Raw genomic sequence first — 25581 nt, 5'->3', positions numbered from 1 at the left:
ATAACAGGAAGAACACTATTTTTTTTAATTTAAAAATGTTAAATTAAAAAAATTTTTAATTCTAAATATTTTAATTTAAAAATTTAAAACTAAGTTTTTAAGAGATCCATCTGGCTCTCTTCCTTTTCTTCAGATGCTGTATTGAATCTCCCCACCATGGCACCTGGGTGGCTCAGTCTTAAGTTAAGCATCTGACTCTTGATTTCAGCTCAGGTCATCATCTCAAAGTTCATGAGTTCGAGCCCCATATTGGGCTCCACACTGACAGTGCAGAGCCTGCTTGGGTTTCCCTCTCTCCCTCTTCTGCCTGTGCTCCCTCTCTCAAACTAAACTTAAAAGAAAAAAAAAAGAATATCCCACTAATCACACATTAAAGTTATATTCTCATGTCCTCATAAAAGTATTCTTGTCCCCTCCCTCTTTGTGATGATCCCACATCAGCTTACTCATTTAAAAACTGCTTGTTATAAGCTATTTTACAATTTTACTCTTGTTCTGCCAAATGAATTGTTTATAAGAACTGCTTTAGTACATGTCATTTAGTACATTTAGTACCTGTCAGGACTTTTTTGAAGATAGTTTTGTTTAATCAGTTAATCTTCAGTGGCATTATAGATGATACTGATTAAATTGTTAACTGGTTGTAATGTCTGTATTAGATATTGATATAATATTTGGGTATTTTTATTCTATTTATATTTGTACTTTTGTAAATGTAGTATACACTTAAAATCTTCTTTTAAACGTTTTTATTTCTGAGAGAGAGAGAGACAGCGTGAGCAGGGGAGGGTCAGAGAGAGAGGGAGACACAGAATCTGAAACAGGCTCCAGGCTCTGAGCTGGCTGTCAGCACAGAGCCCGATGGGGGGCTCGAACCCACGAACTGCGAGATCATGACCTGAGCTGAAGTCGGCCGCTTAACTGACTGAGCCACCCAGGTGCCCCATGAATGTAGTATACACTTTAAAAAGAATTTTTTTATTTTTATTTTTAAGTAATCTTTACACCTAACCAGGGGCTTGAACTCACAACCCCAACAACAAGAGTCGCATGCTCCTCTGACTAAGCCAGCCAGGTTCCCCTAAAAAGAATTTTTTCAAAGCACAGACATACCTGTTGTTTTAATAATTCTTCCAAATCCCCATGAGATAGCAACCTATCCCTACTTAACAGATGAGAAAATAAGCACAAGAAAATTAGTTGGTTTACTTTGTATATTTGATTTCCTTTGAATGACAGGGCCTAGACTCATCTGAGCTCCCTAATCCCAAGGATGAAGTCAAAGTATGCAAAAGAAAATGATTACATGCTGTTGCCTAAAGGGAGCCCAGGACTCTAGTGAGAGTTCAGGGAGTTAGAAATCTCCTTAGTAAGCTAGAACCTGCTGTTGAAGATAAAGAAGCTAACTACTTAAGGTTTAAATGTAATACTGTGATTAGGCTTCCTTTGTCAACACAAAGCATAGGTTTGGAAGACTCTCTTCTGGCACTTGTCTTTGTGCTTCAAGCAGTGGGCCAGGAAGTGCAAGCCTCAATCTTGGATTAGAGGACAAGGCATAATGGTTATAGGACATTTGCACATCTAATATGGTTCATGTTTGGCTAACCAGTTTAGAGACTGTAATTTATGGTGAGTATTCAATGTGACTATGAATGATTTATGAAGAAGATACAGTTAAGAAGTATGTGTATGCTTTCGTTATCTCTGTATGTTAAACAACCTAATTGGCCTTGTGCATAAGGCCAATTATTTCCTATTGTGCTCAGCTTCTAATTTTATAAGAATATTTTCATTTTGAAAAAAATACTCAGTCCAGAACAGCTTTTGCTCAATTCGTCCTTATACCTTCTCTTTCCTCCCCCTTCCCACAACTTGTAACAGCAGTTTTGAAGCAACTGTATGTGGGTGGTTTCCATGGTACAAGACAACAACTTTCACAAAGAGGGCGCTTCAGCCTGAGTTAATTTGCCATGATGTGTTCCAGTGTTATGTGTATAAACACAGATGCCCTCATATTGCAGGTATTTTAGCAGCTGATCATGCATATCAAAAAAGGGAAACATTTAGTTTCATTATCTGGGTGACAAGTGTAGTAGAGGAGAATGGGCATCAGTACAGGGGATTGGTTCACTTGAGTCACACTGAACCTAACTCGCTGTTTCGGTCTTATTGACAGGACCAGGAAGAACAAGCTTACTTTGCAGTGTTTGATGGCCATGGAGGAGTGGATGCTGCCATTTATGCCTCCATTCACCTGCATGTTAATTTAGTACGCCAGGAAATGTTCCCCCATGATCCTGCTGAGGCCCTGTGCCGGGCCTTCCGGGTCACTGATGAGCGGTTTGTGCAGAAAGCAGCCAGGGAGGTATGCCATTTTCCCGTAATTTCCAGCCATGAGTGCACTGGCTGAGCTCAACTTAGTCTGTGGTTCAAGGGCTACTTTGGATTTTGTCTTCTTGGGCAGGCATTATTTAAAGTTCTCTTTCAAACTGTATTCTAGACCTATAGTATTAAATTCTGTAGGAGTTCTAATTCCCTCTTCAGGGTTCTAGGGGGTGATATGATGTACTGTAGAGAAACTCTGAAGCTATAATTTTCCAGAAAGCCAGTCCATTGCTGGATTTGGCAGGTGAGTTTTGTCTTTCTTATTTACCAGCGCCTGTCAGGTTCACACTAGGACCATCTCTATAAGCAGACTTTGCTGACAAGATCTGGGTATGGTGATTAAAACAATGGACTAAAAAGGAAACAGAAGCTAGATTACTCCCATACATTTGGTTCTAAATGGGTTGGCAGTGTTTTACTGTGTATCTCTTGAGGGAAAATTTGCTTGGAAAGAGTGAATCCTTAGATGATTCTTGAACTGATTTTCTCTTAACAGGAAGAAAAGTCAGAGCTCATGTCCTAATTTCTTAAGGTTAATCAGACCTAAGGTTTTTACTCTGAATGCATGACAGGGGCTCTATATTAAGATCTAGAAGTAAAAATTTTAATCTAATTATCATTTGGGGCATTGGTATATGATTAACTACAGTACTCTATATTCATTTCTAACTGGGGGCCAATAACAAGATAATACTTTTTAATTTTCAAAAGCAATTACAGAATTATTACATATGCAAAAAACAAGACTCCTGCCTTATGAATTAAACATTAACTGTTTTTGAAATGGACTTGGAAAGAGCAGGGTCATCACAATCCATTTCTTTGATCTCACAGTTATTCTATATAGCAATAGTAGTACTTGGAATTAATGAAACAGTTAATCAGAACTATCTGTTATTAAGCAATGAAAATATTCTGGTACCTCTCCACATGCATCTCAGGTTTAGATTAATATGCAAATCCAACAACAGTAACCACTAGGGTCTGTGTGTAGAGGTGGGACTAGACAACAAAATACTTGTTGACCTCAGACCTTCTCAGAGGGTTTTGGGGGCAGGCACTGCATGGCTCTGCCTACCTTGGAGCTGCTGGCTGTCCTCACTCTGAAGACAAGACCTGGCCCCTAAGAGGTGATCTGTAATCACCAACATGAAACTCAGAGACTTGCATTGTCTTCATCTTCTGTGTTTTTTCCTCTGTGCCCTCAAAATCATGGTTTTTCTTTCTGACCATGTTCACCTCATTCGCTTTGCCAGTGATCCTGATGTCTCTCAGTCTTGCCAACAGTTCTTTTGAATAATTTAGGTTTGTCTCAGCAGTTACTTTTCTCCTTCTTGTGCTTCCATGTGCTGCTAACTGCTGGGAAGAAAGTAGCTATTCCTGTTGTGAAGCAGCCCTGCCTCCTGTTCTCTCCAGGGCATATGCACTGAAGTGTCTTTATCATGTGTTCCAGGGGACTGAGTTTCTGAACATTCTGTGTGGGAAGGCATTTTATTGGTGGGTGAGGATTTATAACAAACTTTCCCTGTATAGGGAAAAGGAGAAGTTGTTTTTCTCATTGGATACAAGGGGCCTTTTACCATCCCTGACGCATTGGTTCTAATTTAGGCCAAGTCCTTGGTAACAGAAAGTCATGCTTATTTGGTGGTGACTCATGTCAAATCGGAGATGTCATTTTAGTATAGTAATATCAGGAGCATTAAGTACAGTGTACTGAGCTACTGAGGTGAAATTCCAGGCTGTTCTTTATGCAATATTCCAAAAGCAAAGGCCCCTAAAATTATTATACATTTTTTTAAAACTATTAGCAACTCAGCACGCCAGGAAATATATATCTCTTGGCTTCTATCTTAATATTCAGAGTATGGGAGCATTTGTTGTATATCAGTCAGATATTTTATATGTTTTTTGTAATGCTAGGATCCTCTCCATGAACATACATTAGTAACAAAACAGAGACCAGAATATGGAAATCTTTAAGGACTGCTGTAGTAGACAGACCACTGGACTAGGAAGAAAAAGAATTTCAGTTGTTCTTTGTGGCCTTGGAAAACCACATAACCTGCCATAGTTTTTCTTACCAATACATGAAATGAAATGAAATGAAATGAAATGAAATGAAATGAAATGAAATGAAAAATCATCTCTGTCCTGCAAATCACAGACAAAATGGATCTATGTGTGTGACACATGCACATAAAAATGCATTGAAAAATAGGAATTGCTATGTATTGTGAAATCAAGTTAATAGTCTAGCCTGCAACTAAAAGTTTGTATTAACTGTAAACTGCTTCTCAATGAGAATTTGATATCTATTTATTTTTACTGACTCTAGTTTTATTTAAATTATTTTCAGAGCTTAAGATGTGGGACCACAGGAGTGGTGACTTTTATCAGAGGTAACATGCTCCATGTGGCCTGGGTTGGGGATTCCCAGGTTATGCTTGTGAGAAAAGGCCAAGCTGTTGAACTAATGAAGCCACACAAACCGGACAGGGAGGTAAGTGTGCTGTTAGAGCACGTGCCACAGAGGCAGTTTTCTAGTTATTAAGATTCATTTGATTATTATAATTACCACCACTGGCCGAGCAACCATGCCCACCTTACAAGGGAGTAATGAAGAGAACCTTTCCAGGAACTGATGAGTATTGTCTCTCTTGTTTACTATATAAGGCACACAAATAAATCCTGAATCCAATTATTTGCTTCTCTCTATTGCGTTGCTGTTTAGGATGAAAAGCAGCGAATTGAGGCTCTTGGAGGTTGTGTAGTCTGGTTTGGTGCCTGGAGGGTGAATGGAAGTCTGTCGGTCTCCAGAGCTATTGGTAGGAAAAATCAATTAATTTTTGTTTCTCCAAACTGTCCTCTTCCAGCTCATTGTCTTTTATTAACTCTCCAATAAGGAAACCTGAGATGGGACTTTATATTACCAGACTGCTTATTATTTAAAATAACAAGTAGATAATGCCTCTTAATTATTTGATTGAATCAATCTACTCAACTATATGTTTTAATGCCATTATTAAAAGGGAACTATATTAAGAAAACCAGAACTTCCTAGTTTCTATACTTTTTTTTTTTTTTTTTAATAGAAGCCCTTAATCTTTGAGACACAAATTTGCTTAAAACTATAGTGATTCTCATTTCATTCCATTTTGGGTCATATTTAGCTGGACTCAGTATTTTCAAGAGAATGAAAGGCTTTCCCCTCTATATTTTACCTTATGTCTTTAGTTTTTTTTCATTGAATTATAAAATGACATCAACAGTGTACTTTCTAGATGAAAACAATTTTCTTTATGTGGAATATACTGATTGCCAGATAACCCTAGGTTTCAAAGAATCTGGCTCTCTAGCATACTAGAGATTCAGAAGAAGTCGTCAGTGAAACTATCTAAAACTTACAGAGTTAACAGCTAAGCTGATGAGACAAAATGACAAAATGCAAGGGTGTAAGTTCAAAGATAGTGCTGTTGTCTGAGTGTTATGTGGAAACGAATTTGACAATAAACTATTTGTAAAACAAACAAACAAACAAAAAAGATAGTGCTGTTTCTATTTTTGTTTTACTTTGGCACCTGAGTTTATTATATTTTAGGCTTCATGTCTTAGCTTCATTTTCTGGTTTTTTAAAATGAATAAATTAGTGTGTGTGTGTATCTTTATAGGTGATATGCATGCATACTGCAGTTCTTAGTCCCTAGCTCCCTAAGGAGAAAATGAAGTAAGTAGTGTGACACAGGAATAAAATGGATAAATGGAATTCACATCTAATCCCCCAGTTTTGCTGATCATTACCAAAACATTCTAGAACATTAACAAAATCTCAAAGGATTGATTCAGTTTCACCAGTGATGTGAGTTCCTCCCACTCTTTGGGAAGGTGCTGGCAAGCTGTGAAGTGGCCCAAATGTGAGCAGCAGAAGGCTGAGAGAGAAAGTGAAAGCTGAAGGATCCTGAAAGTGCTTCTGAAAAAATAAGAATTAGTTTTATGTTAGACTGAGAGAGCTCTGGAATAAGACCACCGAGGGGAAATTTCTCATTACTAAAACACACCCTCATGTAAAATTATTTCTGACAATTCCTCTTGATCTTACTGTCTTTGTCAGAGTACTGAAAGGTACCTTTCATGCTGGTCACAGAACCAGCTTTACTAGAGAACCCTTTCCTTTTCTTGCTTCTAAAATATAACACAGGGGGAAGCTAAAAGCAAGGGAAGACTGTCCTTGCATAAGAGATGGTCTAAGACAGAATAAGGCAAACTTCATAGAGGAAATGACTTTTAGGTCGGATGTGGAGGACAGTGTGTAGGAAATTCCAGGGGTAGGGGCATACAAACACATGGGTGCCTGAAAGGGCATGCCATGTTTTAGGAACAGCAACACATACAAAAGGCTAGGGCAGAGGGTAGGAGTGGTAAAAGTAAGTTGCTGCCAGATTGTGACGGGGCTTATATGCCAGGCTAAGTAGTCTAGACTCTCCCAAGTGAATAGGCAGAGAGGCCACATGATCATTTGTAATCACTTATAAACGTTATTTTTTGGGGACGATGGTATAGAAGATGGACTACAGTACAAAGACTAGATGGGCTCGTTCAGGGGCTGTTGATACAGTTTGTTAATGAGGGCAGCTCAGAAGGGATACAGAGGAGGTGGAAATTGATTGGATGGAAGTGACAGTTTGTGGGGGTAGAGGAAAGCTGACTTCGAGGTTTTTGACTTGTGTGATAAAGCATCTATAAAAAAGCAGCAGTTTGTGGGGTGGGGAAGAGGGTGGGTAATGAGTTCATTTTGGACATATTTTATATTCTAGGTACCTTACCTGTGTGATATTTTAGAAGAGATAATTTATATATAGTTGGAAATACAGATCTGGAGCTTAGAGTTCTGAGTTGCAGACAGAGAGGTGGGAACTCATCCCATTTTGGCAATAATATTATTAATCTGTGGAGTAGTATTATACATATTAGTTGAAACTACAGGCATGGACGGCATTGTCCTAAAAGAACATCTCGTGTGCTGAGAGACTCAAGGATGAGGCTCATTACTTAAGGTCGATAACACAATGAAGTCCTGCTCTCTAGGTTTGTGTCTTGGCTCTGTCACTTTACAAGTTGTAGGCCTTGGGAAATTAACCTCCTTGTGTCTGTTGTTCTTCCTTTGTAAAGTAGGAATAGTGACAGTGAATGGCTCATGGAGTTTTTGTATTAAATGGTATAATACACGTCCCACACTTAGAACCCTGCCTGGCACAGTTTTAGCACAAAATGATTGTCAGTGCTGTTATCAGTGAAGAAAATCAAGGAGGGATCAGATATACACAAGTGGGCTACCACAGATACTAAGAGAAGAGGGTTTCTAAGACTTAAGTAGTCACAGGGTCAAGTGCTGGAGAGGTCAACTGAGATGTGGGATAAAAAAAAGACATGGAATTCTGAAAGTAGGAAATAACTGGTAATATAGGAGAGAGAGGTTTTGGATTAGTAGGTGGAAAAAAAAAACAGAAAATCAGGAGAGAGAAAATGAGTAATAACAAAAGAACGTGTAGATTTAGTTTCTTGGGCAAGTTAGTGGTAAAGGAAATAGTGTGGTGGCTTGAGGGAAAAACTGATTTGTTAGGCCATCTACCAAAATCCAGTAGCTTAACTGAAAGAGAGAGGTGAAGAATGTGGGAAAGATTTGGAAAGCTCACAGAATAAAACAGGGAGCTAAATGGGGACAAGAAAAAGGACTCCTGAGCCGAGTTCAACTCTACTTAGGAAATAAGGGACACTTTTAAAGCTTTAAAAATGAACAGCTTTCAACAGTTTTTCCTCCTGAGCCCTTCAGATTTATGATCCAAAATTGACAGAGGCATGATGTTTCCTAGCATATGGAGAGAGGAGGTTGAAGATAAAAGGATGTTGCCATTTCTACCATGAAATGGATTATCATGCCCTCCTACCAAATTTGGGGGCGAAATGTCATGAATTTGACATCCAAAGTAGAGCAGGTGAAAAGCCAGAATTTTGGCAGCATTTTGTCTGTGCAAATCTTTGTATGTTCTGTTCCAAACTAACAGTTGCAGTAGCCTTTTAATTGAAGCACTAAAACAAGATTTTTGGGAACAGTATGACTCAGATCACATTTATTTTTAGAGCTGGAATTTAGAAAATAATAATGATGATAATAATAGGTGGAGTAGGGGATGGGGAAATTTACTAAAGTGGATTGGTGGAGAACACCGAATCCCATGATTGGAAGTTTTGATTAGCTTTCTCAGGCTACTGGGAGGCATCATAGTAGAGAAGTGAAACTGAAGTTGATGGAATCAAAACCATGTTTGACAGAAGATGGTGTTGGCTACTGTACAAAAAAAGACTAGTTTATTATCTTTTATCTGTTTTTCAGAGTATCCCATCATGAGACCTGCTGATAGGGCATGTGGCCCACACTGGTCCTAGCAGTTATCGCTAGGGCCTATTTGAGGATTACACAGGGATGTGAAATGTTGGAGAGGACCTTACTTGGGTCGGAAAGAACCTACAACAAATTATCAGAAAGAGTGATGATAAAGCCAGGTCACTTAAGTATAATCATCTTCATTTTATCATCCCCTGGTCACAAAGTCCTTTTAGTACTTCATCAGTAACTGATGAGGGTTTGTAAGTAACAAATGCTAGGACTGGGGCCCAGGCAGTCTGACTCCACTAAGCTGTGCCTCACAAATGATAAAACATTTTGTAAATTTTAACTGTTTCCTAATTTAGCAGTTATTGCTAAATACTGTTTCCTATGTAAAGTAGAAAATGAGTATCCCTTGTTGTACGAATAAGCTATGTGGTTATTTAATAGGCTAAGGACCCTTTGCCTCTCTTCAAGCAGGCTCTCTCCAAATACCTAAAGGGAAACAATGAATATAGAGTGGAATGGATCTGGAAGTGCTCTAGATCTGAAAGTTCCACAATGCATTGTAGATGATTAATATTCTCAGTTGTCTGGTGACAGACTGGAGACCATGGGCCCACATTAAGCTAAGTTTCTGTCTCCACTCCAAGCACCCCATATACAGCTGCGTGTCATTGTTTAACAGCTGCCTCTATGTCTTTCAAATGTCATTCTGTACGTGGAAGAACTATTAAATGAGAGAAATAATGACCCAGTAGGGCTTTTGGGGTTCTCACAATTGTTCGTAAGTAGAGAATGAACAATAGCAATAAAAGTGGCGGGGGGAGGGAGTTCGATCAAAGACCAATGAAGAAAGCAAGAATATGGTAGTTCCTGAAGATGAGAGAAATATGGTTATACATTTTCCAGTTGTTCTCTAGAAGTTACAAGTAAAGCATTTTTAAAAAGCAGAAAGTGGGGCTTCTGGGTGGCTCAGTTGGGTAAGCAGCTGACTTCAGCTCTAAGATCTCACAGCTTGTGGGTCTGAGTCCAACTTTGGGCTCTGTGCTGACAGCTCAGGGCCTAGAGCCTGCTTCTGATTCTGTGTCTCCCTCTCTCTCTGCCCCTCCCCTGCTCGCACTCTGTCAGTCAGAAATAAATAAATGTTTAAAAAATAAACTTTAAAAACATTAAAAAAAAAAAAAACAAAATAAGTAAAAAGTGGAAAGCAAACTAGACCGGGAACCCAAAGAGGCTCACATTCTAGTTCTCCTGTCTGAATCACGGGATGACTTTTCCTGGCTTAAAGGAGTTGACTTGATTTTTAAAAATCCCAGGGTGCCTGGGTGGTTCAGTCAGTTAAGTGTCTGACTTCAGCTCAGGCCATGATCTCATGGTTCGTGGGTTCAAGCCCCGCGTCGGGCTCTGTGCTGACAGCCAGCTCAGAGCCTGGAACCTGCTTTAGATTCTGTGTCTCCCTCTCTCTCTCTGACCCTCCCCTGCTCACGCTGTCTCTGTCTCTCAGAAATAAATAAAACATTAAAAAATTTTTTTTAAATCCCTTGTAACTCAAACCGTTCTCTGCTAGCAGGATAAAGCTATTAATTTGAAAACAAGGACAGAAAATTTAAGTGTTTAATGAAGAGTGATCACAACTTTGGTTTTTTTTTTTTCAATGTGGACTTGTTCTCAAATCTCAAATCAAATTTAACCACTAATTTTTAAAAACAGCAGATCAATAAACAAATGTTACTATGTAAGACTGAAATTTTTCAATGCAGCAAGAAATTTAGATTTGACATTTGTTGCCATGCTCAGCTAAGTCTGAATCATAGCTAGAGGCACAAGATTCAGAGTGTAATAAGCTAGCTAAGAAATTAAGCCCAGTGAATGGCAATTATTTATAGAGAGTAAGGAGTGAGCAGCATCTGATTAACAAAGAATTCAAGTACTGTATTTTATCTGAAACTAGTCTATAAATTCTTTCCAGTATATTCATTCAGGTCACAATCCAGTAAATTATGATCAGTTACAGCATTGGGCATAAACAGTCCTATAAACATGCAAGGTGAACCAATATCTGACCTACTTTCTAATTCCCACAGGAGATGCTGAACATAAGCCATATATCTGTGGGGATGCAGATTCTGCCTCTACTGTTCTGGATGGAACTGAAGACTACCTCATTCTGGCCTGTGATGGCTTCTATGATACCGTGAACCCTGACGAGGCAGTGAAAGTTGTGTCTGACCATCTGAAGGAGAACAATGGAGACAGTAGCATGGTTGCCCACAAATTAGTCGCATCAGCTCGTGATGCTGGGTCAAGTGATAATATCACTGTTATAGTGGTATTCCTGAGGGACATGAACAAAGCTGTAAATGTTAGTGAGGAATCAGATTGGACAGAGAACTCTTTTCAAGGAGGGCAAGAAGATGGTGGGGATGATAAGGAGAATCATGGAGAGTGCAAACGCCCTTGGCCTCAGCACCAGTGCTCAGCACCAGCCGATCTAGGCTATGATGGGCGTGTGGATTCATTCACTGATAGAACTAGCCTGAGCCCAGGGTCCCAAATCAACGTGCTGGAAGACCCGGGCTACCTAGATCTCACACAAATAGAAGCAAACAAACCTCACAGTGCCCAGTTTTTGCCACCAATTGAGATGTTTGGTTCTGGTGCACCAAAGAAGGCAAATCTTACTAATGAGCTAATAATGGAGAAAAAATCAGTTCAATCATCACTGCCTGAACAAAGTGGTGCTGGAGAGTTTCCCTCTTTTAATTTGGGTACAACAGGGCAGCAGATATACAGAATGGAGAGCTTATCTCCTGTCTGTCCTAGGTTGGAAAATGAACAGTTCAAATTCCTGGGAAAGAGAGTTTCCAGATTGTCTCATTTACGCTATCATTATTCAAAGAGATGGCATGGATTCAGGTTTAATACAAAGTTGTATTCATTTATGTCTGCCCAAGAGCCTTCCCACAAAATAGGCACTAGTCTGTCCTCACTTATTCCAAGTGGGAAGAGAAACAGGATGTTAAGAAGTTTTTTGCCGTGGAGGCAAAATATTTGGAAAGGATACAGTGCCAACAGGATGAGGAAGCTCAGTAAGAGTAATGATATTCCAGAACCAGGTCTTCCTTGGAGCTATAAAATATAATACTTCCTCTCTTTAAAGTAGGCTAGCTAGCTCTCCCCCAATTAAAAACACCACTATCAGAGTAGAAACAAGGTAGACATTTCTGAAATATATGTGCTTCATTATGAAACCATGGATGGCTCAATACTTAAATGTAAATAGATCTCTAGGAAACTCCAAAGTGTTTTCAATCTAAAAAAAAAAGTATTGGCGGTTTCACTAGCAAAATTATACAACTGGTCCCTGTGATGTGTCTCCACACCTACATACAATCCCCACTTTACTACCCTTCACATCACTAGTGGAAGCTTGTGAGTTAGTTACTTTAGTCAGGATATCTAGTGTTGAAATCTGAACGCAGGTGAAATCTGGTTTGATGTGCCTAATATATCTATGGAAAACTTAATGCAGAATTGGATTTAATTGGGGGATGTTCCTTAAGACTGGGAACTATGAGGGAAACCCTCCCCTCTTTTTTTGGTTGGTAAAAGACTTAAAAGCCATATGGGTTTTAATTGGTTACAGTGAAAGCAGGAAATGAGTATAAAAGTGTCATATTTTCAGACTTGTGGTATACAGTCAAAAAGATATACTGATTTTTTTTTCCTGTAACATAAAAGATAATGAAAATTTTCTGAATTAAAAAGTATTTCCTAGGGCTGTGTAGCTATTTGGGAGTTTCATAACCTGTTATGGTGCTTTTGGCAGAATTTTTATTATTTGTCATTTTAGACTGCTGTCAACTGGTTTTAACCTATGATGCTAATATGTTTTTCACTGTACCTTCATCTCAGGAATAAAACTGATTTAATGGAGATGATGTTAGGTACAAATACACAAGAATCAAGTTACCATTTAAAAAAGAAAATCAAATAGTATTTCTATTTTTTCAGCCTTTTTTTTTTTTTTAAGTTCACAGCAAAAGCATACACTACTACAAAATAAAAAGTGGTTTTGGTGAATGAAAAATACTGTTTTTAACTTCTCTAAAATTGTTTCCCCCAAGGGAATGAAATAATTGGTGTGAAAGAGATTGAAAGTACTGCCCAAAGTGAGCCCAAGTGCAAAGAGCGAAGGCAGAGAACGGAGACTGAGGTCTATCTAGTTATGAATGGAGAATGCTCCAGAGGCCTGCTACATGCAACTTCAGACTACAGAGAGGACATCTTTCTCATTTCAGTAGTTACTTATATTTGATAATTTGTCTTTTTTTTTTTTTCCATTTCTGCAGTTTCAAGTTAGAAGCATATCCTTAAAGACAGCAAATAAACTAATAAGCAGATTCATTCAGTGAAGCTGCCTCTGATGCTCTGAGATTCGTGAATAATACCACATGACCTTTACCCTCCTCCCCCAGTCAACCGTGGGCCAGCCATACCATGGACAGCACCTGCCCACTCACTCAAACCACTGGGAGGCACCAAATGCTCTTGCTGAAAAATGTTCACTGCCTGTGTTTTTTATAGAATAATATTACTTTATGTTCCCCAGACCCATAATGAAGGACTCAGATTCCTAGATTTTAAAAACAAAGGACTGTAGCATAACTGGGTGCCAGTATAGCTGTATCAAATACATAAAAACTTCACTTTAGCAATGATCAGATTGTTAATCTATACATTTTATTTTTAAGAATTTGTAAGATTTTCAGTATTTCTCTTGATTTTGAAGTCATTTAATTCTTTTCTCAAGTCTTGTGACACGAGGCTACAAAGGAGGGAGTAAACATGGCGCCAGCTATAGTACCAGAATCTTCACCAACCTGATGTTTTACCCCCATACATGGACCTCACTCACATCTGTCACTTTCTGAAGCCTAGATCTTGTTAACAATCCATCAGGTGGTGTCAGTTTCAAATCAGATTATCTAAGAAAACAAGAAAACATGCAGCAGAAATATTGGTACACATTATAGTCCAAAGCACTTACCTAAATTTTAAAAATTTTAAAGATTTTCTATAGTTGTCCATTACTACTATTTTTGATCAGAATAAAGAAAGGAAAGAAGATACAAATGATAGGTTTTTTTCAGTGGGAAAAACAGTTGGATGAAACTCAAATACAAGTCACACCTTTAAGGGTCTGAATTTTGTAGATCTGACTATATTAGCAGTGTTAACTCCATTTTTCATACCGGTAGCCCTCTAGAAAATAAAGCAAAGTAGTTCTAGTGTGGTCAAGTTACAAACCAATATTGTGAAAAATAGCAACTCTTCATTTGTTCACAACATACTTATTTATAGAGTAGTTAGGTACCATTTGTAAGGTAAATCCTTTAAAATTCTATATTAAAGTAGTGGTTATTGGTATGATATATGCTGCTCTTGGTTCTATAAACTAAGTAAAAAGCAGTGCTTTGTGAAATGCAGTGTTAGATCTTAATGCCACTGGTGATAGAAAGTAGTTCCCTTCAGTTCAAATCCTGTGCCCTTATTTGCTGCTTGCTAATGTAAGCAATAAGTACCCCTCTAACTAATGGTATCTACATATTCTGTAACTTGTATTTAATGATGGTGTATCTGGTGATTGTAAAAATATTAGATATAAAAGTATATATAATATATATTAACTGTTAATGCTGAGGTAATAGTCTGTGAATTATGTGTTTTGTACTTTTAACTAACTAACTGTAATTTAGTGGTGGTGAAAATTCTACACTCAATCCTTCAGAGTGACAGTATCCCTTTTTCAATTTAACATGATATGCATCAATTTGTTTGCCTGCTAAAGTGTCATTAGAATAGGAAATAGGAAAATATAAACAAGAAAGTGTAGTACTTGTTAGGGAAATAGACTTCAGGTTACCAAATGAAGTCATTACAAACTCCTTGTACATTCACTGTGAGTTTCAAAGGGAATACTTTAGGGTTTCCTTTGTTCACTTTCTAGATGTGTATCTTTGAAGGAAATCTGAGGTTTAGCAACATTACAGCACCAAACACTGGGGCTATTAATCCCACTTACATCTGTGCTAAAGGAGATGGTGGAAACACACATGTATATACCTTTACTTTACCTAGAAGTGCCATCCACTGTCCTTGACTTAGTAAGATTAAAGTTACTGTTGCATTTAAGTAGGAGGCTCCTTGAAAGTAACACCTTTTCCAAGGACAGTGTCAACAATGTCAATGTCAACACTGAGTCCGATTCTGACCACATTTATAGTGGTATAATGTCAACGTGGTGGTATAGTGTCACACTGTATCTTCATGACAACCATACTCCATTGTTGGAACACTGTGCCAGTAAAAAGTGCAACATCTGATGGGCAGATGAAAATGATGCATAAAGAAGTTCAGTGTTTACAGATAAAACTGCTGTGGTTCAAGTACTTCTCCATCAAAGGCTTGCCAAGGCTTTGTGAGAAAGTGATTTGTAAATTATTACTTTAGTGTTTAAACATAATTTATTCACTCACTGACCATTCTCGCCTACACAAGGCCTCGAAAGGGGATACTATAGTTTTGGTCACACTGTAATTTTGGACAGTTTTTCTTTGAGTCTTAAATTAGCAAAAAAACATACTTTTTTCACCTTTTAAAACCATGTGATATTAAAGGAAAAATTACCCACTCTTCTGTTCCAACCTATGAATAGCTTAAATGTTCTTCTTCAAAATAAGATACCGCCAGTATTATCATATGACTATTTTCTAGACAAATGGTACTGTGTTGAAAAGTAACTGTTACTTCATCTTAGCAGTATTTTATCTTCTATTTTGGAGACTATTGTACTAATTAGAAAACAGGAAATAAGACTGGGAACTCCAGATTGACACAGCAGTTGTTCTGGAAAAGGAAATACTTTAATAAACTCTGATGTATTAGATAATCCACAGATACATCATTGTTAACTCTTACTCTAGGTGCTCTTTGGTGAGAGAAAGGCTTTGTTCCCTTGTTTGTGACATTTCTCTGCAAAGAATTCTCTATGGAGTGAAGCAAATGAAGTGAATCATTTCTTACCAAGTAAATTTATCAATTTACAAACCTGCTCTATAGCTCACTTTTGAGTTCAGTTGTAATCATGAGTGATCCTTCATATTTTATTTATTAAAACTGTTCATTCAGGTTAAGACATGTGGAAATGTTGCCAATACCTTAATAAAACCCAGCAATTTAAAACCACTAGTCATTTGTCTTTTTATTCAAAGGAAAGATAAGCTATTTACTGCAAGGGTTAATCATAGCAACAAAGAACCTCAAACCAAGCAGAACTCCTAACCTAGATTAATTCAGACTTTGCAAAACAAGTCGAAGCAGGAGGAAAGGACTGCTGTTTTAGGTGTAAAAACAATTCAACAAACGGTCTAGTCTCCTACACAAGATGTGTCACTTTCAACAAACTATACAGAGCCATATGGGGAAAAAAAGTATTCTGAAGAGTGAAGCAATCATCAGAACCAGATTACCACCCTTCATAGCCAAAGCAATCTTGAGAAAGAACAAAGCTGGAAGTATCACAATCCCAAATTTCAAGATATACTATGAAGTTGTAGGAATCAAAACAGTATGGTACTGGCACAAAAACAGACCTAGTGATCAGTGGAAGAGAAACGCACACAGTCAATATGTGACAAAGGAGGTAAAACTATACAAGAGGGAAACGTCAGTCTCTTCAAGAAATGGTGGTAAGAAAACTGGACCACAGTCACTCTAACATGGTATACAAAAGTAAATTCAAAATGGATTAGATACCTAAATATGAGACTGGAAACCAAGACAAACCACACCAAAAACTTAGAAGAAAACATAGGTAGTAATAATGTCTTTCACATGGGCGTGAGCAACATTTTTCTAGGTATGTTTCCTCAGGTAAAGGAAACAAAAGCAAAAGTAAACTGATGGATGTGGGGGGAGGGGGGGATGGGCATGGAGGAGGACACTTGTGGGGATGAGCACTGAGTGTTATGTGGAAACTAATTTGACAATAAACTATTAAAAAAAAAATAAAAAAAAGCAAAAGTAAACTACTGAAACTACACTAAAATAAAAAGCATTTGCACATTGAAGGAAACTAACAACAAAATGAAAAGGCAACCTACGGAATGGGAGCAGATATTCACAAATGACACATCTGATAAAGGGATAATACCCCAAATACCTAACATATACAACTAAACATCAAGAAAACAATCTGAATAGAGTACCCAAATAGACATTATTCCAAAGATGATATAGAGATGGCAAACAGATCCATGAAAAGATGTTCAGTATCACTAGTCATCAGGGAAATGCAAATCAAAACCAAATTAGCTATATCATCTCACACCAGAATAGCTAGCATCAAAAACACAGGAAATAAATGTTGGCAAGTATGTGGAGAAAATGGAACCCTCACGCAACACTGGTGGTATGTAAACTGGTGTAGCCACTGTGGAAAACAATACCGAGATTCCTCAAAAAATTAAAAATTGAGGGGTGCCTGGTGGCTCAATAGGTTAAGTGACTTGATTTCGGCTCAGGTCAGGATTTCACAGTTGGTGGGTTTGAGGCCTGGGCTCTGTGTGGTGTGGAGCCTGCTTGGGATTTCTCTCTCTCTCTCTCTCTCTCTCTCTCTCTCTCTCTCACCCTCCCCTACTCATATGTGCACAGCTTGCATGCTCTCTCAAAAATAAACTTTAAGGAAAAACTAAAAAATTAACTGGGGCACCTGGCTGGCTCAGTTGGAGAAGTGTGTATGTATGACTCTTGATCTTGGGGTCATGAGTTCAAGCCCCACACTGGGTCAAACAAGTAAAATAGAATTACCGTGTGATCCAGTACTTCCACTACTGGGTATTTACCCAAAGGAAATGAAACACTAATTCAAGAAGATTGTATATATACACTCCTGTTTACTACAGCACTATTTACAATAGCCAAGCTATGGAAGCAACCCAAATGTCCATTGATAGGTGATTGAATAAAAAAGTTGTGACACACAGGAATATTACACAGATATAAAAAGGGTTACAGTCTTGCCATCTGCAATAACATAAATGTACAACGGATATTATGTTAAATGAAGTAAGCCAGAGAAAGACAAATACCGTATGATTTCCTTTATATGTGCAACCTAAAAAAAGAAAGAAGAGACCTATAAATACAGAGAACTAACTATTGGTTGCCAGAGAAGAGGGTAGCATGGCCATGGGTGAAGGGAAGTGGAAGATTTAGGTCTCCAGTTACAGAATAAATAAGTCACGGGGACAAAAGGTACAGCATAAGGAATACAACTGGTGGTATTGCAATAGTGTTGTATGGGGACAGATGGTAGCTGTCACTTGTGAACATACAGCATAATTTACAGAGATGTTGAATCACTATGTTGTATACCTGAAACTAATGTAACACTGTGTATTGACTGTATACCAACTAAAAAAATACACAACTCTGAAAAAAAAAAGCAGTGACTCTGGGGGCAGTATGTTAAGCATCCAACTCTTCATTTTGGCTCAGATCTTGATCTCATGGTCCACAGGACTGAGCCCCTCATTAGGCTCTGTGGTGGCATCATGGAAGCTGCTTGGGATTTTCCTCTCTCCCCCTCTCGCTGTCCCTCTCCCCCGATCTTTCAAAATAAACATTTAAAAAAAAAAAGAAAGAAGAACCAGGACAAAGATTTTGGGACAGAGAATTTAAAATAACTATGGTTAGGGGCGCCTGGGTGGCTTAGTCGGTTAAGTGTCCAACTTTCGCTTAGGTCATGATCTCACGGTTCGTGAGTTCGGGCCCCACGTCGGGCTCTGTGCTGACTGCCAGCTCAGAGCCTGGAGCCTGTTTCAGTCTGTGACTCCCTCTCTCTCTGACCCTCCCCTGCTCACGCTGTCTCTCTCTCTCTCTCTCCTAGAAATAAATAAAAAGCTTAAAAAAAAAATTTTTTTTTAAATAAATAACTATGGTTAGGGGTGCCTGGGTGGCTCAGTCACTTAAGTATTGGCTCAGATCATGATCTCATGGCTCATGAATTTGGGCCCCATGTCAGGCTCTGTGCTGACAGCTCAGAGCCTGGAGCCTGCTTCGGATTCTGTGTCTCCTTCTCTCTATGCCCCTCCCCCGCTTGTGCTCTGTCTCTCAAAAATAAACATTAAAATATTTTTTAAACAACTATGGTTAAGATGTTATGGAAATGGTGGACAACAAATGCAAGATCTTATAGGTGGTTTTAGCAAAGAGAAACTATAAAAAAAATGCTAGAAATGAAAAATACTGTAATAGAGATGATGAATGCTTTTGATTAGCTACTCAGTGGATTGTACACTGCTGAGAATTGGTAAACTTAAAGATAAGTCAATGTAAATTACACACACACACACACACACACACAGAAGGAAAAATGAAAACAAAATAATCCCAGAAGAGAACATACAAGAGCTGTGGGACAGTATGAGTCTAATATATGCATATAACTAGAATCCTAGAAGAAGAGAAAGACAGTGCAGAAGAAATATCTGAATAATAGAGAATTTCCAAAAAATCAGACATCAAACCATAGATCCAGGAAGCTCACAGAATACATAGCAGGATAAATACCAAGAACACACACCTAGGAAAAAGAAATCTCTTCCAGATTGCTTCACTGGTGAATTCTACCCAACATTTAAAGAATAAATAACACCAATTCTATAATTCTCTTCTAGAAATCAGATTTTTTAAGGTCTGCATTACTGTGACACCAAATCAGATGGAAGACAGAAATACTAAACTACACACCAATATCCCTCTTGCATATAGATGAAAAAGTCCTCAGCAAAATATTAGCAAAACCAGTATCACTTATTAGAATGGCTAAAATTAAAACATGCTGACAGTACCAAGTGTTTGTAAGATCCAACTAGAACCCTCACATGTTGCTGTTAGTATTGTAAAACGGCGGTGCCACTTCTGGAAAAGTTTGGCAGTTTCTTATGAAGTTAAGCAGTACTTGCTACATGATTGTGATGAGTTCTGACACCAACTACCTGGAGCGAGGCCAAACTTCATGGTTTAAGGCCAAAGTCCTCTCACTTCAAACATCAGCTCCAAGTTTGGGGGTTTAGAATCACCCTCCTTTCTGAGGAGTTGACTATAAATCTGGGGGTTCCCACTGGGATACTCCTGGCAACCATGATCTGTTCTCTGTCCTTTTAGTTTTCTCATTTCCACAGTGTCATGTAAATACAATCAATTCCATAGCCTTTCACTTAGCAAAATGCATTGGGTTTCATCCATGTTGTATGAATCAGCAATTCCTTTATTGCTGAGTAATAGTCCACTGTATGGGTGTACCACAGTTTATTTACCCACTGAAGAATATCTGGGTTATTTCAAGTTTAGGGTGATCATAAATCTTACAAATGTTTGTGTGTAGATTTTTATGTGAACATGAGTTTTCATTCTCTAGAGTAATACATGCCTTGGAATGGGATTGCTGGGTGTGTGATAAAGATCTGGCTGGTCTCTGGTTCCTAGAATACATACGCCTTGGGAGTGTCCTGAACGACCCTCAGGTTTGACAATTGCTAGAACTCACAGAACTCAGGGAAATACTTGTTATTATAGTTTTATTATACAAAAGATCCAAACCAGGCCCAAAAAAGATGCATAGAGCCAGGTCTAGAAGAGTCCCAATGTGAAGTTTCCTTGTGACCAGAGCATTCTGTCTTCCCAAAACAATGGATGACAATACAGAGTACTATGTACCAGGAAAGCTCATCTGAGCTTCAGTATCCAGCGATTTTACCGAGGTTTCATAAGGTAAGCATGACAGACTCACTGGCAATGAGCCTGAACTATTCAGGCTGATATCAAGTGATTATGAACCCCAATGCTCTAATCACGTAATTAGTCTAACATGCCAGCCCCCCATCTTGAGTTATCTCATAAACATAAGCTATCAGGACCGACCATAAATAACAAAGACAATTCTATCACTCATAATCACCCTAAACTGGAAATAACCCAAATGTCCTTCAATGGGTAAATAAACTGTGGTACGCCCACACAGTCAACTAGTACTCAGCAATAAAGGAAGTGCTAATTCATACAACATGGATGAAACCCAATGCATTTTGCTAAGTAAAAGGCTATGTATCGATTCTATTTACATGACACTCCAGAAAAGGGAAAACGAAAAGGACAGAAAACAGATCATGGTTGTCAAGAGTTGTGGGGAGCAGTGGGAAGGATTTACTTAACACAAGGGAATTTTGAGGGTAATGGAACTGTTCTATGTAGTATTATGGTGGCAGATACACACCTTTGTATTTGTCAAAACCCACAGAACTACACTGTAGCACAAAGTCTGAATTTTAATGTATGTAAATTTAGAAATCAACCAGGATATGTGGGGAGGACAAAATGCAGACTGTAACAGATGAATCTGACTATATTACAAATGAATCATTTAATCACACTGAAGAGGATGGTGCAGAAAAGAACTAATGTTAACTCTGAATCTTAGGACCTAAATAACTTTTGGAAAGTGTCAGGATACTGGAGGCTAAAAACAAAAAACTGTACACCAACACTGCCCTGTAGTTGGTAAACTTGTTCTTCACAAAGATATAAAAAGGTCAACAGTTCTGAAACTACTTGGTTTATATACTACAGTTAAACAAGTAAGAAAATATACGGTAGCTGGGCACCTGGGTAGCTCAGGTTGAGGGTACTGACTCTTGATTTCAGCTCAGGTTGTGATCTTGTGGACTCCTGGTTTGTCTTCTTAAAACATATTTACATACCCATACATATACAAAGACACAGAGAGACATGTTTGCATGAGAAAGTATATATTCTACCCACCTATAAGGACTATAAGCAGTGACACTCCAATAACAATAAGCACACCTTAACACCCCAATCTTACTAAATACCACTGTCCACAAAAGGAGGCAGAGCAAACACAAGCTGAGCCTGCAGCATCTTGTGAAAGGGAGAAGAGGGAAAGGAGGTGGGAGGAACATACCAAAAGGACACAAAAGCTAACCTGAAAAGAGCTTTCAACAGCCAAAACTAGAACGGAACTGTAAAATAATGACAATATTGGATCATAAAGAATAAAATAAGATCCATGAGTGCACATTGTAAGTGGTTGAATAAAGAGCTAAATGGGAATGAAGGGATTTTTCCTTATAGAATTCTAATAATAAATGAATAAGGAACAGGGAAAGAGGAAAAAATTAGAACACTGCAGTAATAATCGTTGTAGGCAAGATCCACTAGTAGGTGCTAAAAGTAGTAAGAGTTTAAGCAGAAACAGAGTATTTGCATAGTCTCAAAGTATTTGCCCCAAATATTTAGTAATTACAAAGGGAAAAACCGTAAATAGTGGGAATCCTGGCAGATACCACCCTAATCACCTGACCAAGATTAGCATCATCAATAATAGCGACCTGCATTACATAGCCCCTGATACACTGCACTGAAAAGGGCACATCACATCTGTGGTAGCTTTTCCAATAATGCTTAATCTCAGTTAAATATGAGAAAATATCAAACAAACCCACATAAGGGAACATTCTATAAAATAATTGGTTCTCTTCAAAAATGTCAAGGTCATGAAAGACTGGAAAGACTTGAGGAACTGATCCTAAGAAAACATGACAACTAAATGCAAAGTGGATGCTGGACTGGATCATCGAACAGAAAAGGACATTAATACAATAAGTGGTGGGGTGCCTTGTGCCTCAATCGGTTAACCATCCAACTCTTGATTTCAGCTACGGTCATGATCTCATGGTTTGTGGGACTGAGCCCCGCTTCAGGTTCTGCACTACTAGCACAGAGCTGTGTGGGATTCTCTCTCCCCCTTTATCTTTGCCTCCTACCCTTCCACTCACATGCATGTGTTTTTTTTTCCAAAATAAACATTAAAAAATAAATAACTGGTGAAATCTGAATAAATTCTATAGTTAACAATACTCTAAACAAGCCTAATTTCCTAGTTTTGATTACTGTTCTATAGTTATAGATGTTAACAAAAGCAGAAGCTGAGTAAGCTGGGTGACTGGTATATGGGAACTCCGTCAAGATTTTTATCTCTTTTATAAATCTAAAATTACCTCAAAATAAAAAGTTAAAAAATAGGCAAATCTGGAGCTTTTTAATTATTAGGTATAAAAATGCTGGATTTGGTTCAAGTATGATGAACTGAAAAAAGTAGCAGACCAGCAATTCATTCCATTCTTGCCAGTGGTGTGGAACCTTGAGAGAATCACCTAAGCTCCCTGAACTGCATGTTTCTCGGCCAAATGGGTATGACACACAAATCATCTACCTCAAAGGTACTTAAGAATTCAACGACACAGTTGGTCAATGTTGTCCAGAAACCATATGTTTGTGCACACTGCAAGCATTAACTACTGTATCTTTTGGCTTAAGAGAAAACGTTCATTAAGAAGAAATTTTCTAGGAGAAAACATGAAATAAAAATACTGAATACTGGGGGCACCTGCTAGCTCAGTCAATAGAACAAAAGATTTCTTGATCGGGGGTCATGACTTCAAGCCCCATGTTGGCAGCATAATTTACTTTAAAAAACAAAATACTGAAACAGGTAATAGTGGAAGGAAAGACCAAGTGCTATTATGCTCGTCAGCAAAAAGGGGACAAGCATGGGGAGAGGAGGGAAGGAGAGATGGGGACTATTAAGATACACAAAGTGCCAGAAAGTAGGGACAGAGTAGAGGAACTCGCTGGAAATTTGTGTCCACTACTCATGATTTACATAGACTCTAGGTGGTAACAGCTACATGTAGAAGAATGGGAGGGAAGGGGAGAGAGAAGATCTCTAGCAGACCAGATCATGTACAACCAATGGGAAGAGGGAAAAGGAACTGGTAACTTCTCCTATGCTTTCTCCTCTCACTCACTGCTACCTAAGTCTAGCATAGCCAAAGTACGCATATCACCCCAAGGAAGAGGGAAGATTTCCTGGGACCACTGAGGAATTTGGTGCAGACTTACTACATAACGTGACTAGAAATTGGGAAAGTAATTATATTTTTAAAAAATCCCACTATTGGGGCGCCTGGGTGGCTCAGTTGGTTAAGCGTACAATTTCAGCTCAGGTCATGATCTTGTGGTCCGTGTGTTTGAGCCCTGCATCAGGCCCTGTGCTGACAGCTCAGAGCCTGGAGCCTGCTTCAGATTCTGTGTCTGCCTCCCTCATTGCACCTCCCCTGCTCACACGCTTTCTCTCAAAAATAAACATTAAAAGAGAAAAAAAAGATCCCACTAGTAAATGCTAATAGGTCCTTCATCTTTGAAGAAATCTTTTGGTCTTCGAGAGAAAGGGAATGAGAATCCCAAGAAGACTCTGTGCTGACAGCACAAAGCCTGAAGCGGGGTTTGGACTCATAAACTATCAGATCGTGAGTAGAGCCGAAACCAAGAGTTGGATGCTTTAACCAACTGAACCATCCAGGTGCCCCTTTCAGGATTCTTATGATTAGAACAGGGTAGTACCCACCATTACTCCATATGACAAACTAAACACAAAACTAATCAAATGTTCACTTTTTTGACTTAAAAATCATACTTTCTCAGAATGAAATCTTGCCATTTGCAGCAACACGGATGGAACTGGAGGGTATTATGCTAACTAAAATAAGTCAGTCAAAGACAGATACCATATATTTTCACTCATATGTGGATCTTGAGAAACTTAACAAAAGACCATGGGGGAGGGGAAGGGGGAAAAGAGTTACAGAGAGGAAGGGAGGCAAACCATAAGAGACTCTTACAGAGAACAAACTGAGGGTTGATGGGGAGTGGGGGAGAAGGGGAAGTGGATGATGGGCATTGATGAGGGTGTTTGTTGGAATGAGCACTGGGTATTGTATGGAAGCCTATTTGACAATAAATTATATTTTAAAAAATCATGTTTTCTCAAAACTAAACCTTCTATACTAAAACAGCATGAAGTTCCCATTAATATCAATGAAGCAGAAGTCAGCAAATGTTATCTGTAAAGGGTGTGAGAGTAAATATTTGAGGCTCTGGAGCTAACAGGTTTCCTTAGTAGCTACTCAACTCTGCTGCTGTAGGGCAAAAGCAGTTATGACAAACTATAAATAAACAGATGTTAATAGTATGTTCCAATACCACTTTTGTTTCCAAAAATAAATAGCGGTAAGGATTTGGCTCAAGGACAGTAGTTGTCTGTCTAAAGAGAATGGCACACTTGTTAACTGAATCTCATTTTTCTCAATGACTGTGGAAATTTATATATGCTGCGTATTTCTTACCATTTTACAATTCACAAACATTACTTGAAGTGAACTGGAACCCAACAAAATAGGCATAATTTTCTTCATCATAGTGCAACTGTTTTTGAGTACTCATTCTGTCATTTAGCTACCTACCAGAGTTTGTTCTTGATTTTTGGTAAAATATGTTTTCAACTTTAATTACAAAATAGAGAATTTTATACCAGGAGGGCAGGTTCAGTATTATTTCTTTAGAAACTTGCTTTTTTTTTTTTTTTTTTTGCTTTTCAAGAGACAGACTTTTTAAATATGGAGTCAGAATATGATACGAATAAGTTAGGTTCCTAAAATACATGAGAATACAACAATTAAGCTCAAATATTTTCCCTACAAAGGTTAAGTTTTTTAAATTTTAAAAATTTAAAGCAGAGGAGAGGAGGGGAGGGGAGGGGAGGGAAGGAGAGGAGAGGAGAGGAGAGGAGAGGAAAAAGAAAAGAAAAGAAAAGAAAAGAAGAGGGG

At 38.3% G+C, this 25581-nt stretch overlaps 2 protein-coding genes across 3 annotated transcripts in view; one reads left to right on the top strand and one right to left on the bottom strand.

Annotated features, from left to right (window-relative positions):
- Positions 1 to 12818, top strand: part of PPM1E (protein phosphatase, Mg2+/Mn2+ dependent 1E) — a 215610-nt gene extending 202792 nt beyond the window's left edge. Inside the window, exons 4-7 of the mRNA XM_077745624.1 lie at positions 2177 to 2365; positions 4742 to 4885; positions 5117 to 5210; positions 10855 to 12818. Coding sequence (XP_077601750.1) covers positions 2177 to 2365; positions 4742 to 4885; positions 5117 to 5210; positions 10855 to 11912 — 1485 coding nt within the window. The 3' untranslated portion in view covers positions 11913 to 12818. The remainder of the gene's footprint in view (positions 1 to 2176; positions 2366 to 4741; positions 4886 to 5116; positions 5211 to 10854) is intronic.
- A 673-nt stretch (positions 12819 to 13491) lies between these two features.
- The window catches only part of TRIM37 (tripartite motif containing 37), a 127018-nt gene continuing 114928 nt past the window's right edge, over positions 13492 to 25581 (bottom strand). For both annotated transcript variants that reach the window (XM_077745620.1, XM_077745623.1), the window contains one exon: positions 13492 to 13758. In XM_077745620.1, coding sequence (XP_077601746.1) covers positions 13755 to 13758 — 4 coding nt within the window. In that variant the 3' untranslated portion in view covers positions 13492 to 13754. The remainder of the gene's footprint in view (positions 13759 to 25581) is intronic.

Source organism: Crocuta crocuta, unplaced genomic scaffold, assembly GCF_008692635.1.
Source record: "Crocuta crocuta isolate KB4526 unplaced genomic scaffold, BGI_CrCroc_1.0 scaffold333, whole genome shotgun sequence".
NCBI lineage: Eukaryota > Metazoa > Chordata > Mammalia > Carnivora > Hyaenidae > Crocuta > Crocuta crocuta.
The sequence above is the reverse complement of the archived record's forward strand: the minus strand, read 5'-3'. Positions and strand labels throughout refer to the sequence as shown.